Source organism: Marmota marmota, unplaced genomic scaffold, assembly GCF_001458135.2.
Source record: "Marmota marmota marmota unplaced genomic scaffold, marMar, whole genome shotgun sequence".
Classification (NCBI taxonomy): Eukaryota; Metazoa; Chordata; class Mammalia; order Rodentia; family Sciuridae; genus Marmota; species Marmota marmota.
The window spans coordinates 8,414,933-8,435,471 of NW_026000057.1; the positions used below are offsets into that span (position 1 = coordinate 8,414,933).

Sequence of the window (20,539 nt, forward strand, 5' to 3'; positions counted from 1 at the left end):
ACATTGATTAAAACAGTATAAGCAAATTACACTTGAAAAACACACAATTTATTATTTTTTTCTTTTTCCTTTTTTTCATTCTTCTAGATAAGCTAAATATCTGGTATCAATATTTAGCTGCTCTTAGCAAATGATCATACATTTATGCAAAAATGAGGCATTAAAACAATTTTTTTCTAAAGGGAGAATATAAAAATGTTTTTCATTAACATTACATGAAAGAGTCCAAGCATGTTTCTATGATTTGTAGCATAAAACATTTCATGGGGAATAAATTTCACAATTTGTCTAAGTTTCTTAGTCCTAAAAGGTAATTTAATTTTTTTTATTCCTAGAAAGTAGAATTAAGAAAAGCAAGTTCAGTTTGGTTATCTGAAAAAGATATGTATATTGAATAAAATTTTACAAGAGCATTTAACAAATTTTATCATCAAAGTCCTCCAATTTGCAACATGACTTGAGAAAACAAAACATTTTATTGTGTTTTCAAATTTATGTGGTAAAACTCTAAAGTGCAAAATAAGGAATAGATTATTAAAATAAAATAATATATTTACAGAAACTCAATTAGTGAAGCTAATAAAATAGTTTATGTCAACTGCTACCTTTACCATTCACTCCAAATGGAATAAACAGATATGAGCAAATCTTCTTTTAGAGGGAACTACAATATCTCAGAAGACTTATAACTATACTCATACTGATTTTCTCATTTCCCTTTGCTTTAAATTCATAGTAAATATTAAAATACAAAATAAAAAATTACTCTGTTCTTCATCCAGCCTTGATCATAAAGCTAGGCCATCTGGGGAAAACCCGGGGCCAAACCTGAAAGGTGTCCCTTTACCTCACTGCAGAATTTCCCCAGGCTCCATGCTTGTCTGTGAGAATGTTGATGATTTTCTGGATTAGTTGAGTTGCTGTCACATGGTCTCGATATTTAGCTGCTCTTATCAAATGATCACACATTTTCTCTTCTTCTCGTTTGTCTGCAGAATACTGCGCACAAAGTGACTTGGATAGGAAGGAAAAAAAAAAGAAACACTTGTTCATACTATAAAAATATGGGAGAAAAACTAAAAACGCATCAAAAAATAATGTTTAGCATTAACCAAAGCAACCAAAAATTTACAGTTACATTTCTATCATTCTCTAATTGTCTAGGATTTAGTGATCTGCTTTCTTGACATAATATCCCACAAGAATTTACTTCTCTGAAGTCAAGCATAAAATACACTCAGAAGTTGTTAATATTGAAGCAGATAACTAAACAATAAGAAGCAGTTAGTCAAGTAAATGCAGGGGCCCAGCATTACAAATGGCATGAAGTGAAGCTGCAAAACTTGAGACACTGAATAAGGAGAATAATGGTATGAAATTAGTTTGGAGAGGTATGCAGGAACAGCATCATTTATGTCATGTAATTACTGTGAGGAATTTAGACTTTATTCTAATGGTATAGGTTTTAAACAGTGAATAAGAGACTGATTTACATATTAAAATGGCCACTATAGCTGTTATTTTGAGAATGAACTGTAGAGACAAGGTAAGTGAAGTGAGAAGACAAGTTATGTGGCCAACTCAGAGGCCCAGAAAAGAAAAAAATTACCTTATAGTAGCAAACTACGCTAGTTTCTAATACATTTAAAAAATGAAGTAGTTGCATCTTTTAAATTCTACTTATAACAAATGGACTAGTAGCACTGGAATCACAGTGAGATTAAAAATGTAGAATCTAAGGTCTCATATCAAACCAACTAAATCAGTATCTGAATTTTAATAAGATCCCTGGGAAATTTATATGTACATTGAAATTTGAAAAGTACTGAGTTATCGCTTTTGCCCCCCAAATAGTATGATTCATTAGCAATAAGAAGATAGAATGTAATTTCTATTTTCCAAAAGGTTTATTTCTTTGCAATTTTAATTCAAGTACTTGTGGCATCATGTTTATGATGCTATAGTGAGTATCTTGCTTCAAAGAAGAAAAGATGAAAACATGAAGATTGATATAAATTTGATCCTTTAATAGCCTCTATTAGACTCCTGACCTTAACTTCAAGTTCACAAACACACACACACACACACACACAAAAAAAAAAAAAAAAAACCGTGACAACCTAAATTTGATGTTGGAAGAAATATTATTTTATGTATGTGATATATTTTGTAGTTCCCTGCCTTTCCTGTTGTTTAGCAGTTTGAAGAGATTGCTGCCACACACAACTACCATCAGGGCCCAAGTATCAAAGAACACTGTGATTATCCTAAACCAATCAGGAAAATAATCACACCTACACTGACAAGCTAGCTCAGGGAAGGGTACGTGATGTGATGCAAAGTTGAGGTTTTTGCTGGATACTTTGCTCCTTCCTTTCAGTGTGTAAAAGGAAGCATATTACTTCCAGAAGTGCTAAAAGCTCTCTGTACCAAGAGGCAACCTGGTCTGAAAATAAAGCCAAATCTAAAGAGAACAGAACTATGAGAATAATAGAAAACAGTCTATTTCAGATGGAATCATGAACTTCTAGATCAAATCCTGAAGAACAACCTACCTGTAGATATTCTATGAGACATTTTGTTTTAGATTTTTTATAAGGTCCAATAAATTCCTGGTTATTTTGTGCCTATGTGAATTGGGATTTCTTTCCATTCTACCAAAAGCAACTCAAAAGATATGGTGTATATGTACATGCATAAGGAATCAAATATCTCTCAGTCTGTGCAATGCACTATAATACAGGGATCAAAGGATGAATTTAATAATGGAGAAATTTGAGAAGATAATTTACTCTTGGATGGGAATAAAATGGAACCTCTAAAACAAATTCAAGCCCCCCCAAAAAAACATAAATTAATTTCAGGAAAAGGAAAAGCAATACATTTTGACTCAAATACAGTTGAAAAAGTAATATATTAAAGAAATTCTGGAATGCAGAATCATTATTTGTTCATATAAACAATTATACAGTTGGGAAGAAAAACCAAAACAAGATTGCACTATCATCTTGCTGCTATGTGCTGACAGTCTTAGGCAACTACCATATTTACCTCTTTAGGTCTAAATGTCCTCATCTGCAAAATGAGGGGATAAGAATAGCTCTAAGAATCTGTCAATTAGAAATTTGGGGTGACTTTTGAAAGAGCACTTGAACACAGATGAGTACAAGTTCCTCAGAACATTTACACTGGTAAAAGAAAACTATTTTATTTCACCTAAATATTGAAGTGGAGTAAATGAGTCTAATAATAGGAACTAGATTAATTTAACACTAATTAAGTACAAATATCATATCTATATTTAAAAAGTAAGCATCATGGTAAATAAACCACAGGAGAGCACAACTGGTCAAAAATATGATTTGAAATACTAAAAGAAAGAAAATACTTAAGAAACATCCAAAGGGACAACCATTTAAGTAAAGATAACTAGGGAATTATTTAATTGTAACAGAAATATAATTTCAAATCTGATATTTTCAAAAGTTCATGCAAGAGCCAAGAAACATTCAATAGGTTACCTCACTTCTAGTCTAACTATACCCCAAAAGGAATAGTGCAGAATGGCAGAAGGATGTCTATACTTTCAACATGCCCTACTGCATCCATAATCAGTCTTTTTCTACCTTTTTCTAATAGGAGGAAATTTAAGCTATTGGTAGAATTTAGAAAATCATTGATTTCAGTACTCCTCTGAAACATCACATACAGAACAGTACTAAAATCACCCAACGAGAATGCACTGAACTGTATTATTTCTATGTTTTACTAATGGTAGACTAATTTCTTTATCAAATTATATTTCATAAACATTTGATAAGCTATTAAAGTTTGCTTGAAAAGGCATAATTCCAAAAACAAGAACTCAAGGTAAGCTAAATAGTAAAATGGTTTTAAAGTGTTCTTTAATGGATCCTCCTTTACAATTTGAACAGCAACTTTTCATATCTGACATAAAATCTATAGATATAAATCACATTAAAGGACTATTCTTTCCTGATTATCAATCTCTGTCTCTTTGTGGAACATTAGAGTCACATTTGACCTTAAAACATGATAAAATGAAACCAAACAAGAATGTTTCTTAAAGATATAATGAACTTGTATCTATTTCAAAAAAAAAAATATTTATAATGTAATTTGAAGATGCTCTTATTAAAAACCGATAATAAATTCTACACATAACATATCATTCAATGTCAACTACAAATGAGGAATATTTGTTTTAAGACCAAATGTATATTACTTAGCAATGGGACACATTCGTGTATGCACTTTGTGTTTGAAGGTTGAACAAAGGTACCCTATGAGACACTACAAAAAACTGCTATATAAAATAATGGCATAAAAAGCATATGAATTAAAGGGTCAGATTTAAACCATTCATTCAACTTTATTTTAGGCAGGATTTCTTACTTTACATTAACTTCTCTATTTTCCTATTTCATGCATCATATAAACCAGGTAATAGAACATTACAATATGACTACAAAAATATCTAAATCTAAAAAAAGAAAAAGAAAAGAAATAAGCACCTTGAGAACTAACAATTCAATTTTTTTTTTGCTAAAAAAACCCTAAGATTTATTACTGTAGAATTAACAAAGTAAATAAAAGATTAAATAAACTTCCTTCTTAGAAGAAATTCAGTTACAGCAAAAAGATAAAGAATAAGTGAAGATGAAAGCAATTTGGAATGGCCATTGTAATTCAAGTGTCTTTACTAAATACTTAAATGGAAATGAAGAAACAGAGACAATAGTTTCTTTAAATGTATTCATCCAGATCATATAGTTCTATCTAACTTTGCTATTTGTCCTTCCAATGAAAAGTGCAGAGAGGAGTGATCTTAAAATTAAGTAACACTCTTCTTTGTTTCTGTCATCAACCTACCACCCCTCTTGGGGGACAAGCTTTATCCTTTATTATTCTCTATTATGAAATGCTGGTATTTTTCCAAGCCTTTGATAAAATGTTCCACAATAATATCATCCATTCCCACTTTATCTACTATCATCAATTTAGGTCAAGCTTTCAAATTTTCATATCTGATCCAGTTGTTTTTAAAAATATAAGCTCATATTTCTATCTGCAGAATAATTTCCACTTGTCTGATAAGCATGTAATATTAAAAATGTGCAAACTTGAAGAGGCGACCTTCATCTCAAATGTGCTATTATACTTGAGTGAGAAAGTTCTTGTATTTACTGTCATCTGTGGCATCTCAATTATCCTCCATTCACATCCAATTCATTCCATCTTAGCAAAACCTCTTATTCCCTCAGCATGGCTCTTACACAGACCTCTATTAGTTCACAATTCAACTCTAGAAATAATCTAACTGAACTTCTCTGAACTATCCCAGAAAGTTTTCTGTCTCTAGAAGAAATTATTTTGGTATTGCACAGATGTATCTATATGCTCCATTCCCACCACGCCCTCACAAAAACTGCATGACTATCACAAATATTTGACCAAAAAACTAGGACAAAATTTTATTAGCTAGAACTGGTGACCTATAATTCCACAATGTGGTTCATTACCTTTCTGCACACCTGCCTATTCCAGATACAGTCAAATTATACACTACTTCTCAACTATCCTCCAGACTTCTCATAAGAACAAGGAAATAAGTTTTTTTCTTTTTAAAAAGGTCTGATGAGAAAGTGATGGCTAGAATTGGAAGGACAAACTACTAGAGGTGAGGAGGCTATGCAGAGAAAAAAGATCTAGAAATACAGAGATCTTTTAACTCTTTGCTTGAATTTAGATGATAAAAAATAAGTAAATTTTTTAAATAATTAGAAATTAAGAAATTTATTTCCAAATAACTGATAAATCAAAGAATAACAATGACAATTAGGGGGGGGGAAATCATAGAATCAGCTAGAAAGGATTCAAAGGAAAACATATAGCTTTAAATATTATATTAGAAAAGATAAAATGCTGAAATCAATATCCAAACTTCTATCTAAAACCAACACCCTCAATGAATCCCACCATTATGTATAATTACAATGAACTGATAAAAAAAGGGGAAAAATAAAGAATAAGTAAAATCAATGACCTCAACACCTGTAAAAAAAAAAGTCGAAAATGAAGAGAAAATTATATAATTAAATATAAAAATTAATTTAAAAACAATCAGCTGGTTCTTTGATAACATGAACAAATATCTACCCAAAATATTCAAGAACAAAGAGAGACATATAATTTATCAATATCATAAATGGAAAGATGAGACATTTCAATATATATCCTACAGACATTAAAAGATACTAAGAAAATGTCCAATAGATATAAAAGGTAATACAGAAATATTACAATGCTATGCTAGTTAATTCAATAATGTAGATGAAATTGACAAAATCCTTGAAAGACACAAAACACCAAAACCGACTATCAAGAAGAAACTGAATATGTGAATAGACCTTCATCAAGTACAGAAACTGAATTCAACTAAATTCCTTATTATGAGGAAATTTCAGGACGAGAAGGCTATGCTGGTGACTCCTACTACATTTAAGGGAAACATAACATCAATTGTTAAGTCTTTCAGATGCTATAAACTAACATATACACTACAACACATTTTTCATTCCAAGAACAGAAAATTAAAAGCCAGTGTAACGGAGAGGCACAGTGGCACACTCTTTTAATCCCAGAGATTGGAAAGGCTGAGGCAGATCTCAAGTTCAAGGCCAGCCTCGGCAACTGAGAAAGGCACTGAGCAACTAAGTGATGCTCTGTCTCGAAATAAAAAATAAAAAGGCTTGGAGATGTGATCAGTGGTTGAGCATTCCCTGGACTAAAAATATTAAATGAAATTATACATCGTGATGAAGTAGAGCTTGATTGAGTATTTGAAAATCATAAAGTATAGAGAGCATATAACAGCAAAAAGGAGAAAATGTAGCATTATAATGAAATTTTTTTAACAATAGCATTTTGAATCATTTAACAGTCTTTCATGGTAAACACACTTTTCAACCTACCTAATGTTTTGAAGGACATCTATGAAAACATAATTAATCTTAGGGGACAACAGGAGTATGTGTGCTTTCTCATGACTTCCATTTCATACCATAAGACAAGATACAAAAGTTAAAACTATAGCACTTCAGAAAAAAAAACAGAGAAATTAGTGATGACTGTGGGATAGGCAGTATTCTTACACAGAATAGTAAAAAGTAAATCATAAAAGAAAATCACAAGCATTAAAAAAATGTGATAAATTAGATTTTATCAAAATGTATTGTTGAGAGCCACAGCCGAAGGAGCCCCAGCAAACTTCCAGCTGCCAGCAAACTTCCAGCTGCCGGCTGATGATTGGCTCACAGCGGCCCCAGCAACATCTAGCTGATTGGCTCCTCGGCCCCAGCAACATCTAGCTGATTGGCTCCTCTGCGGTGATGCTCATTGGGCTGTTTCCCTGCCCTTTCAGACCACGGAGCTGCTCATTGGGGGACTTTTTTGGCTCCGCCCACGTGACCCAGCCAATCGGCCTCAAGAGCAGGAGGATTGGGGGAGGTGGAGAGAAGCTTGTGTGGGAGAGAGAGGCTTGTGGAAAGCCGGTGGTGGCAGTTGAGGCTGAGGAGCTGTTTTGTTTGGCGTGTGTGAAAGTTAGTTTCTTTTGACAAGTGGCTCCTGATTGTGCACAGCCAGACTGCGGCAATGTATAACACCTACTTTTGCAAGACCATTTATAAAATGAAGGTAATTCACAAAATGAGAAATAAAAATACGCATCATATATTTATAGCTGACAAATGACATCTCTATAAGATATATAAAGAACTCTCACAATTAAAAAGACAACTCAAATGAGATGCAAAGGATTTGAACAAACATTTCACAAAAGAGTCACAAATAGCTAATCAGCATAAGAAAAATCATAGAGAATTGCACATAAAAATCACAATAAGTAATTACTACACATGATATCCATTAAAAGTATTGACAAAGTTATGGAACAACTGAAACTCTCATACCTGCCTTGCTGGTTGGCGCTTAAAGTCTACAACTACTTTAGAAAATAGTCTGGGAGGGTTGGGGAGGGAGTAGTAGTAGAGCACTTGCCTCGCATTCAGGAGGCCCAGGGTTTGATCCCTAGTACCACAAAAAGAAGGAAACAGTTCACCAGCTGAAACACATGCTGTACTGATATTTCCATCAAAATAACTCATATGAAAATGCTCCAAGTGCTCTTAAGCATCAAACACTGGAAACAACCATGACTGTCTTTAAATGAATGGCTAAATAAAGTAACACTACTCATCAATAAAAGAAACGAACTAGTAATATATACAACCATATGAAAAATATAAAAACCTTTATTCTGACCAGAAGAATCCAGACACTAGAATACCTATTTTATGAAACCATGCCTATGAAACTGTACAACAGGCAAACAATATGGAAAAATAGAAATAAAATCAGTAGTAGTGAATATGAGTATATGGAGAAGAATTGACCACAGTGGATCATAAGTGAATATTGATCTAGGATGGCAAAAATTTTCTGTCATCATTGTGGTGGTTACACAGGCATATACTTTGTTACAACTCAACAAACAATATAATAAAAATGAGAACACTTCATCATATGTAAACGATGGTAAAATTTTAAGACATTTTTAAAAAATGAAAAAACAAAGCACACCCAGAAGTAGTTAAAATACTCATGTAAAAAAAAATAAGTTCATATGCCAAATAGGTAAATATGATCTCCATAACAATAGGAAAAGAAAAATATCCAATAAGAAACTCATTAAGAAAAGAAGTACTTCACAAAACTAAAAAGTGGATAATTTATAACAAGCAATAGAAAAGATGAACAGCTTCATTTGTTTAAAAACATCCAAAATAAAAACAGAAGTACCAGAATGCCAAAATGAAAACCACTAATCAACTGTTAACCAGAAAGTGAAGTAATGGGAACAGCAATACATTAACGCTGGCAGTGGCACACACTTTTGTAAGACAATGGGACAATATGTATTAAAATGGGAAATGTGAACTGATTAATTCAATGCAATCAATTAATTCTACCCTACAGAAATGCAAGAATATGTACACAAAACGATATGTAAAATGTTCAAAGCAGCACTATTTATAGTAGCTAAATATTGAAATCAACCCAATTGCACATCAAACAATAAAAAGATTATGAAAAACTAATGGTCTACTCACGATGGAATATTATTCAGCAATGAAAATGACAGAGAATATTAAGAATTTCACAAAAACAATGTTTAACTAAAAGTGGCAGAACAAAAGACATACTTTATGACTCCACTTAAATAAAAGGCAAAACCTGGTAAAGAAATGATAGTACTAAAAGAAACGGTGTTGATGGAAACAAAGCAAGTCATTCCATAAAATTAGAACAGAAGGTACTTTACTGGGGCAGAAAAGGGCTGTGACTGGAAAGGCAGAGGGCTTCTTACAAGCTCTCCTTTCAGTCAAGAGAAAGTGGTAAATTAATGCTGAGACAATGTTTCTAAAGTTACGTTTCCAGGACAATATGTTTTATGAGAAACAGGCTATAAAGCACATTTTCACTAATTTGCATATTATTAATAAAATAAAAATACATTACATTTGAAATTTTCCAGGATAAAAAACTCAAAAATATTATAGAAGATGTTCTCCTAATTTAGTAATATATTAAACAATTTAAGTATGTTGCTTTCACAAGTTTTGTGCTTAAATCTTCTACCCCATTTGAATCAAATGTATGATATCTCAAGATCATTGTAATGTTTTGAGCAACTAATAAAAAAAATTTAAAAAGCATATGCTTGCTTTTAAAAGCAAATCAGAGTAATGATATATGAAATAAAACAAAAGTTCTCTCTTCTATCTCCTCCTATTTGGTCAATGGTTTTCTATAAATTTAGTGACTGTTTACAGTAAGATGCCATTTCTACATAAATAGAATCAAACTCTACATCTTTCCATATTAGGACACACAGTTTTACCTTCTTTATTTTATGTAGCTACAAGGTGCACTGAATTTTAGTTAACTAAACATTGCTTCTGCTAAACTTTTAAATGTACTATTTTACTTCTCAATTTGTTTAAAAATCACTTCCACTATAAATTCCTGTCTCATGGGAAAGCATTTTAAAAGGAGATCAGCTAGGGGACAACAAATAAAGAAGCTTCTCAATATTTCACTTTTGGAGGTCTTTGTACTTGATCTCTTAACTCAGACATAAAATCTGATCCATAGATGGGGGGTGGGGGGAGAGTTGTCTACAGAAACCTCAGATAGACTCCTGAAAAAGACTTAGAAAAATGAAAGCTTAAAAACCTCAACAGCAAACAAAAGTCAACCAATGACAATGTGTGACAGCCACCTTTAATTCTGAAGTGATTTCTCTGTCATGCAATGCCTCAAAGTATTGATTTCTCTCAGCATGAAAAAGCCTAAGCCAATGAAACAGATAGAGCACCATCCCCCTCCCCAGCCACCCCATAATAGCATTCAAGGTTAAAACAGGCAGAACACTTATCAAAGTATCTCTTCCATTCCTTCTTGTTTTAATGGACTGGATGCAATGTGTTGGGTTCTTATCTCTACAAACTGCAGTCCTCAATATTTTTAAGTGATTTGAAGATTAATATAGGTTCTAATCTTTTACTTTAGCCTTTTGATAATAAAAACTAGTTTGAAAATGCTTTATATAATATTTATAAAATCAAGTCAACACAAAGAAGGCAGCTATGGGTCAAATATACACATATGTTTTTCTTATTTCATTACTTTACTCAAGAACTTATTAATGATAAAACCACAAAATTCTTGGGTAAATACCTAAATAGATACCTAAATAAATACCTAAAGACAACCCAAATCCTTTAATGTACATGCATATATCACACATCTGGTATGGTAAACAAACTGTGGTTAGTATCTGTGTTGAATAAAATTAACATGGAATTTAAACAATATAATGGGTAGAAACCAAATAATTTTTAAAAGATCATAAGATTGTATGTTTCTTATTTAAACTTCTAAGGTCTCTTACTTAAATGATTAAATGTATTTACTACTACAAATATATAAATTTATATTGAAAAGTAAAAGTAGCTAAAGAATATACATAAAACTAAGTAAAAATGATTAATCCAATCTTATAAAAAAGTATGATTAACATTGTAATTAAGAGCACAAAATCTAGAGCAAGATAACTTAAATTTTAATGTTGACTGACACATTCTTGCTTGGGCAAGTTATTGAAAACCCTGTGCTTTAGTTTCCTCATTTAAAAATAAAAAGAGAGAGAGAGAGAGAGAGAGAGAGAGAGAGAGAGAGAGAGAGAGAGAGAGAGAGAAAGTATCACAGTAAGATTTCCAGGAGGATCAAATAAGAATAGACATGAACTAATTAGAATGTTGCCTAGATAGACTAGTTACACCTCACACATATTATTGGTTTAATCATTATGTTATCAGAACACACAGCAAAAGTCTTTTTCATACTAGAATCTCAGGTACTTGAGCAAAATAATTACAATATAAGATAAAAATAATCACAATATGAAATAACTATTCGGAGAGTCAATATATGCAGTGTGTCTGGGAGGAGTGAGAAAGATGAAACTATTCAAAATTAGGACAAATTTCACAGAGGAATTTGAAGGCCAAGCAACTGCTCACCAAGAATGAAGAACTCATATAGGACAGAAAAAATACATATAGCAAAATTAACCAAAAAAAAAAAAAAAAAAAGCCCAGGTAAATAAGTTTTTAAAAGAAAAGGTAGGAATGACAGACTAAGACATGCAATTGACACAGCCCTCCTGGCACATTTATATTTTCCTTGCAAATCTATGTATTGTTGGCCATTTTTATTACAAAATTACTCCTCAAAGGTTTATATGTCATATAACATATAAAATATTAATTAAATTTGCATTTCTTAGCTATTGTTAGACTACAATAACTTTCATAATTATTCAAATGTATTACTAACAGAACATTTTAGAACAATACATCTGAATACTAACTGGCTTTAAGGTGGTATTTCTCAAACCATCTGTAGAGGAGGACTAGTTTTAAATTCTTTTTAAAAATACACTGAGGACTAATGCTTTTTGAAAAATTTGACTTTGCTAGATACCAAACCTATAAAGCAATACTCAATTTCTGTACTGACTTGGAGGAATACGAACAACTAGTATGCTCAACAGACCATACTCTAGTAGCACTAGTATGAAAGGCAAGGAATTAGAAACCATTTTTATCAAATAAAGTACAACCATTTTACTTTGTATGATAAAATACTTGCTTTAGAACAAAATGCTTCATGTAAAAATGTTTGATCTTAATTTTGTATTAATAAACCATAAAAAAGAGCAGTCAAGGGCTGGGGTTATGGCTCTGTGGTACAGTGCTTGTCTAACATTGTAAGGCACTGGATTTGATCCTCAGTACCACATAAAGCTAAATAAATACATAAAGTTTTTTTTTTCTTTTTTAAGAGTAGCTGATGTGGGGCTGGGGTTGTGGCTTAGTGGCACACCGCTTGCCTCGCATGCATGAGGCTTTGGGTTCAATTCTCAGCACCACATAAAAATAAATAAATAAATAATAAAGATTAAAAAAAGAGTATATGCAAATTCTAAATAATATACAAGTATTGCATGAAAATGCCCTATGTAGATTTTCAATTAGCTTAGTTTCTTATCTATTTTAATTTAAAATTAACTTAAAAAGGCATTTTCTAGGGCTGGGGTTGTGGCTCAGTGGTAGAGCGCTTGCCTAGCATGTGCTAGGCCCTGGTTCGATTCGCAGCACCACATAAAAATAAATAAAGATATTGTGTCCAACTAAAAAATAAATATTAAAAAAAGAATTAAAAAAGGCATTTTCTACAATAATACAAGATCTGATAAAGTTAAAATAATCAAAAGATATCATAAAATAAAACCTTAAATATAGGCTTGACATATTAATGAATATATTCCAATCTTCTCTTGAAAGAGACTGTCAATGGCATTAAGAGATCTGGTTTTCTATAAAGTGTATATTTTCCATTATTAGAATATATTGAGAAGATAAAATATTTCTTAAGTTTGGGTTTGGTGTGATCAACAATGCCAATAGTCATGAGGTCAATTTTACCTACACTACTTTAATGGAGGGCCCAGAAACACAGCTGTTCTTTTGAAGACAGAGAAACAAACAATTTTCAAACAAAGACTCATCAGTTCACTTTTAATAGTCTTCTTTTCCCCTAGCAATGATAGCTCCCTTAGTTTCATAAAGATTTCTAAAAGTTATTACAATTTTTTTATATGTGTGTATTTATATGTGCCCTGTTACAGGTATGTAAATTATCTATTCAAATATTAACCTTAGAAGATTGAGAGTAGAAAATGCTGTGGGCCCATCTTTTAATCTGATCATTTTCAAAAACCTACAGTAGAAAGTGAGACAAGTTAAAATATAACCTGGAAGAACCTTTTAAAAGAATACAATACAGACTAAATACACTTGACTTTGGAAGTGAATTAAGAAATATGATTGCACAGTTCTGGTCCATGGAAGCCAAGACATATGAAATCAGGGTGGGTACTTCCCTAGAGGAAGTTTGATGGTGCTGTGCCACAGTCAATCAACCTGAGGTAGAAGAAAAGGTTAACTGAGGACTATGAAAGAACCCTCTCTAGGACTGGAAATAGGTGGGCCTAAATTCCAGAAAAAAAATACAGTCAAGAGAACTCTTACTGTTGGGGACGGGAACTACTGCCTGAAGTGTGGGAAAAGGGCTAGGCAGACAAGTGCAAGGGTCAAGAGAAAAACCTTCTGTGCAGGAGTGTAGTGCATAAATTCTAGCAGATACAACGCCCAGTACTAAGTTTTCCAATCCTTTTCTGCTTCGGGATGTCTTTCTATCATTGTTAGACATTCAAAAGAAAAAAGAGGAAAGGCCAAATACATGCTTTGATTCAGATGATATAAATTTAAAAAAAAAATGGAAAACAGCTATTGCCTTGAAAGGCTACTCATATTAACAGAAAGATGTATTCTCCAGACTGCTGTCACTATTCTATTAAACAATATCTTAATAGAAGTCTACGGCAGAGATAAGAATCTCAGATTGGCTGTAGGTCACATAAGCATTATCTGGATATTTGCAGAGATAATCTAGAATATAAAAAATAGTCCCATTGTTAACCACTTAATATGGACATACAGTAAAGAGAATATTACATTTATCAAATCCCATTTATTCCTCAAAAGAAAGCTACAGGTAAGCATCATTATTATCCTGATTTAAAGATGAGGCAATGGGATCTTAGCTTATAATAGTAAATGAAAGAGTTCAGGCTAGAGCACAAAGTTATCTGAGTAGAAAATCCATGCTATGATAAACTATGCCAGCATAACATGTTGCCCCAGTGACTGGATGTTCAAACTGTAGTGAGATCTGAACATTAAAAATGAGAAGAACACTCATCTAGTTAGTTATGCTAGTATTTTATCCCTTTTATGGTTATTTATCAATAACATTGGTATCTAAGGTAAAGAAAACAATAGCCAAAAAGATACAATTTAAAAATATATATGTGCAAATATATATAAGCAAATAATGTTGGTAATGTTTCACTATTTCGGCCGAATACTTGGAAAATTATACAAAACCACAAGCTCAGAAGATACAAAAGCTGGGAAAAGATTGCTATTCTAATATTTTCCTACGAGGCTATACAGACTCAAAGTCTATTAAGCAACCACCTTTTCTCCAAATGTGTTCAGTGCAAAATATACACCAAGAAATGAATGTGAGAAGACAAAAGGGTGCATTAATCATCAACAGAGCGCCACCATAGAAAAAGAATATCACACTGAGCTTATAAAAAATTACCCTTGACTTTGACTAACGCTCTCTGACCATTTTCAGGATGAGACAGGTAGCTAGAGACAAAAAAAGTATGAGGGAAAAACGAAAAAGAAGAAAACAAAAACTGGGAGAAAGATGAAGAAGTAAAGAAATCTAGAAAAACATAAATAAAGGTTCATTTAAAAATACTTTGCACATTTTCTGGATTACAAGTTTCCTTTAAAAGTTAATAAAAGAACACAGTATTGTAAGATTTCATTTGCACTGAATTTTAACCACTAAATAAAAGATAAAATTGTATATTCAGTGTATTAAAAGGAAATATTTAAGGAATGACCTGGACAAAGGAAGAAAACAACTTTGTCATTCAACTAATTTATTTTTTATAGTTGTAGATGGATAGATGTCTCTATTTATTCATTTATTTTTTTGAGAGAGAGAGAGAGAAAGAGAGAGTTTTTAATATTTATTTTTTAGTTTTTGGTGGACACAACATCTTTATTTTATTTTTATGTGGGTGCTGAGGATCGAACCCAGCGCCCTGCGCATGCAGGTGAGCAAGCTACTACTTGAGCCACATCCCCAGCCCCTCATTTATTTTTTGTTATGCGGTGCTGGGGCTTGAACCTGGCGCCTCACACATGCTAGGCAAGCACTCTGCTCTGAGTCAAAACCCCAGCCCAATTCAACTAATGTTAACCTAGACTTATTTTGCACTCTACCATTTCCCATCCAACATAGGAAGAAGCATGTAAGGTCAGTAGAAAAAAGTAAACAAAAGAACATGCAATTAAGGTCTAGCCATATTATCCACAGATGTATATGAAAGGTAAGTATAAGGTAATTACATAAATGAGACTATAATAACTGATACTGCTATTTAACCACGTTTCTGACTAGAAATAAGCTTCAGATGGGAGCTAGACTAGTGATCTTTAAGGACCCTCACACTACAATAAATAAGTGAAGCAGCCTGTCCAACACCACACAGTGGCAGACCAGGAATGAATCCCAGCTGTTATAAACCCAAATGTTTGTTTTCTATCATACACAACAGATTGCAATAACAATTTTACAACTTACGTGTAATTATTTTAAATTAATGCTCTTTTGTCCCATAAAAATAAAAGCTACTAAAGAAAGAACGGATGAACAAAAAAAAAAAAAGCAGATTGGAAGATAGAGATTTTTCTCATCCTATCAAAAAGCAATGCTTAATCACTGGAAAATCTAAGAATTATATGAGGACAATATTCCAGCTATCAAATTAAAAGTTCAGGAAACAATTTTCACAGAGATTTAAATTCTCTGTCTTATATATCATTAAAGTCTCATTAAGAAAAACAGAAGTGAGGATATCTGCTCTTATTATTTTCTGCCCCTACAAGGATGTAAACAGAAGTAACATTGAACAAAATATTTTCTTGCTATTAAAAAATCAAGATCTCGCATGAAAAAACTGAGCCCTCAAATTTATGTTAGATGAATAAGGAATCCTTTATTAACCCAAAATTGAACCTTCCATTGTTGATACTAGCATTCACTCAGCTATTCTTTATTGAGGGCTTCCTATGACCCAAGCCTATACTAGGTGTCAAAATTAAAATAATAAGCAGATTCTGTTAAAAACAGGAGTCTAATACCAATAATTTCAGAACATTCTAATGATTACAAGTAACTCTCTCATAAGGTATCCAAGAAGAATAAGACAACAGAGCATCTAAAAACGTAATATCCATAACAAATGAAATGGCAGTGAGAAAAGGTCAATCTTTAACCACTTCCCCACCTACATGCACTAAGAGAAGTGATGCACACAAACTCTCAAGCAAGCATTTACAAACATCTGAAAACCACGTGTAAAATGTTTTGGTTATATTTGTGTAAATTTCTCAAGGTCAGATTCGCAAAAAGAGTTTCTAGGCCAAAACAAGTAAATGATAATATCCATTAACTCAAAATATAAGGCACATAACATTTTACATAATATACGCTCATTTTTGTTAATATATATGAAATATATACACACAGAAAAATATCTACGGACACAAATATACAGGTATGTTTGTAAAAAGTGTCTAAAAGGTTAATTATGTGATGCATGATGGGCGGAGGATTAAAGAAAGTTCTTATTTTATATTATACAATGTTTTATTGATATTTCTTTCTTCTTTCCTTCTCCCTGGTGAATTAAATGAAATTTTTTCAAGTCAACTTTATAAGAGGTATTTGAGTTCCATTTTTAAAAATTTTTATTTACATAATAATCTAAATAAAAATAGATTTGGAGCTACATGAATTATAGATATTAGCAGTAGTTCATAATACATTTATGCTTCTTCACAACTATAACCATTTCGATTCCAAATTAAGTCCAAGCACTATTGCAAAAATAAGTGAATTTATATTTTGGAAGATAGTTTAAAGTGAAAGAGTTGAACTTTTAATAAATTGATAAGCATTGGATTATTAGAATATCAAGTTAAAAATGACATGAACTAAACCATGAAAATTAGTATATTCACTTGATTTATTTCACCAATGATAATGATAAAACTGCTCTTTCCTGAATGAAGTCACATTCACAGAAAAAGATTTCAATACTGGCTTAATACATAAATATTAAATCATTAAATTATATAGAATCATGTAATTCTATATCAATTATACATGATTATATAAATTTGTAACTAATTATAAAGCATATAAATATAATTATAAAACAATTATCACTTATATATAATCTATGTATCTATTATAAAAATGGCTTATTGTGGCAGAGTAATATAACAATTGCAATATTATTGGTTACATGAATGTTTTTAGTCAGCTTTTTCACTGCTGTAACTAAAAGACTTGACCTGAACAATTTAAGGGAAGGAAAAGTTTATTAGAGAGCATATGGTTTCAGAAGTCTTAGTCCATAGAAGGCTGGCTCTATTCCTTGGGGCGTGAGGTCAGGCAGAAAGAATATCATGGCGGAGGAGTGTGGCAGAGGGAGGCAGCTCACAAAGTGAAGAGGAAGCAGAGACAGAATTTCTACTCCCCAGAGCCAGGCCCCAATTCCCACCTCCTCCACCCACACTCCACCACTTCACCACTTCACTGTTAATCCCTATCACTATTTAATCACTGTTAAACCCTATCACTGATTGGGTTTAGACTCTCACAACCCAATTATTTCTCCTCTGAAACTTCTTGCATTGTCTCACAAATGAGCTTTTGGGGGACACCTCATATCCAAACCATAACAATACAGAAAAACAAGACAAACTCACATGAAGTGACATATCAGACACTGCATAAATGAAAATTTCACAGAAATTTAAAAACACAAAAATGAAGGGAGATTAGACACTTTGAATTATTTCCCCAAACCTTGCTTTCATAAATAATATTAAAACCTTCAGAGACTTTTAACATAGCCTGTAGCCAACCAGAATAAAGAGTTTGTTTCCCAGTGACGTACAACTTTGCTTCTTAATAAAACTAATAAAAAGTTTAGAAAGGAAAATGATGAATTTAAGTCATAGGTAAAGTGAATATAGGTACACATATACATAATTTTTGGAAATATAAAACTGGAGATAAAGTGTGCACAATACTCATTATATCAAAATGGAATCCCACCAAATCTTTAAAAGGAGATACTCCAATGCTACCTACCTTGTTCTTGAGAATAAAAGAAACACAAATTTCGTAATTTTTTCCATGAGGCAATAATAATACTAATATCAAAACCTGTTAAATGTCTAACATAGCATGGAAAATTAAAAATGATCACAATGCAACTTAAGTTATAAATAAAACACAGAAATAACAAAAAAAGCCTTAGTAAATAGAATCTGGTAGTGCAATAAATTATGATTGAAACATACTAGCCTAATACTGACATATCTAACACAGAAAAAAACTATACCATCATCTCTACTGTTCCATTTAAGGATGACAAAATTAAATAACAGTCTTCATGGGGGGAAAAAAAAACAGAACTCCATAAAGCAGAAGTAAAATTTACAAAAATGATAAAGTCAACTCAAAGGTTACATGATACTCTGTAGGGAAACAATAATGCATCTTCACTAAAATAACAAACAAACAAAAAAGACACCACTATTTTTTAAACATTTTACTGCTGATTAAAACCAATTCAATTAGGCAACAAAAGGCAATTAGAAGAATAAAAGTTGGAAAGGAGGAGGTAAAATTGTCAGTAACTTAGATAATATGACTGTACACCGGAAAAGCCCCAAAGAATCAAATGAAAAGTCTCTTTTGACCCAACAAGCTGGATCTAAAATTAGAAAAATAAGATTAGCCACTGTTGTTCTGAATAAAATTTAAAAGGGCAATGAGGGAGAAGAGAAACACGGTTCAACTAGTATTAAAACACATCATAACATCCAAAAATTGAAACAGATTTTGACATTAGTACATGAAATCATAGAAAGACTAATGAGAAAAAAATCAAACATTTAGAAACAGAGTCCAAAACATAGAGGTATACAGAATATGATAACAGCAGCACCTCAAATCAGAAAAGTTGGAACTATATAGTAGTTTTCTTAGGGAAAACTAGGCAAACATAACATAAGCTGGATTCATAATAAAACATAAAATAATTCCAAATAAATAAAATATTTAAATGTAAAATAATAAAACTATAGAATACTAGAAGAAACATATGTTTATATGTTTGTAGAAGACCCTTTGAACTGCCAACCAAAAATGCAGACACGATAAAAGAAAATACATATATATATATATATATATATATATATATATCAACAAAAACATTCTTTCAAAAATTTTGCAGGACAACAAAAGTGGCAGCTACCACAACTCAACAAATAGACAACAACAACAAAGAAAAATGGTAAAACCATTTGTATCATAAAACATAGAACTGATTCCCCAATATACCAGAAGCATCTACAATATCAGTAAGAAAAAAACAAACAAGGATGGCGGCGAGGGAAGTGAATTACCACCGTGTGCTGCTTCACTGTGTGGGAGTATGACAAGTCAGGACGGCTAAAGGATATCTTGTTAGGAATTTCCAGCAATAGTGGGGTGCTCCGGAACCTGGAGGAAGGATTTCCATCGCACGAAGATCGGCTACAAGGACTGAAACGCGAGAGGTTTGTCGAACGGAGGGTAACTGCTTATTCAGCAAATCGCCCCGCGGCTAGAGTCTGCAGCGCGCGCTGGGATAGAGACGCAGGGTTACAGCGCTGCAGTTTCTGCCAGCCGCACAAGCACCGTACTCAGGGCTGAATTCTGGGTTCGAGACGGGGGAAGGAAGCAGTCCATCTCGGTTCTCCACACCGGTCAGACCACAGAGGAGGCCAGCAGCCACCATGTTGGTAAACTGACGTCACCTTCCCTGTTTTCGACTGACCGCAGCTCATTCAGCCATAGATCAGGTAATTTCAGGCTGCAATTCGCCTGCGGCTTGCAGACAGATTGCTAGGGTTCAGCGCCTGGGTGCTTCTTAGAACCTGAGCTTATCGGAGCGAACACCGAGCGCGGGGCGGCCGAGTTCCGGCTCCCAGAACCGTCCCGCGGAGCCTGCGGAGGCTGCTTCTTGGACCCTGCTCCTATCAGAGCATACACCAAGCACTAAGCAGCTGAATTCAGGCTCCCGGAACTGAGCCCGCGGGGACTGCTTCTTGGAGCTTAC

The 20,539-nt window shown here is 32.8% G+C and overlaps 1 protein-coding gene across 6 annotated transcripts in view; it reads right to left on the reverse strand.

Annotated features, from left to right (window-relative positions):
* The window catches only part of Lrba (LPS responsive beige-like anchor protein), a 607,623-nt gene that overhangs the window by 375,347 nt on the left and 211,737 nt on the right, over positions 1 to 20,539 (reverse strand). For all 6 annotated transcript variants that reach the window (XM_048813495.1, XM_048813494.1, XM_048813493.1 and 3 more), the window contains one exon: positions 848 to 1,014. In XM_048813495.1, the coding sequence (XP_048669452.1) occupies positions 848 to 1,014 (167 nt within the window). The remainder of the gene's footprint in view (positions 1 to 847; positions 1,015 to 20,539) is intronic.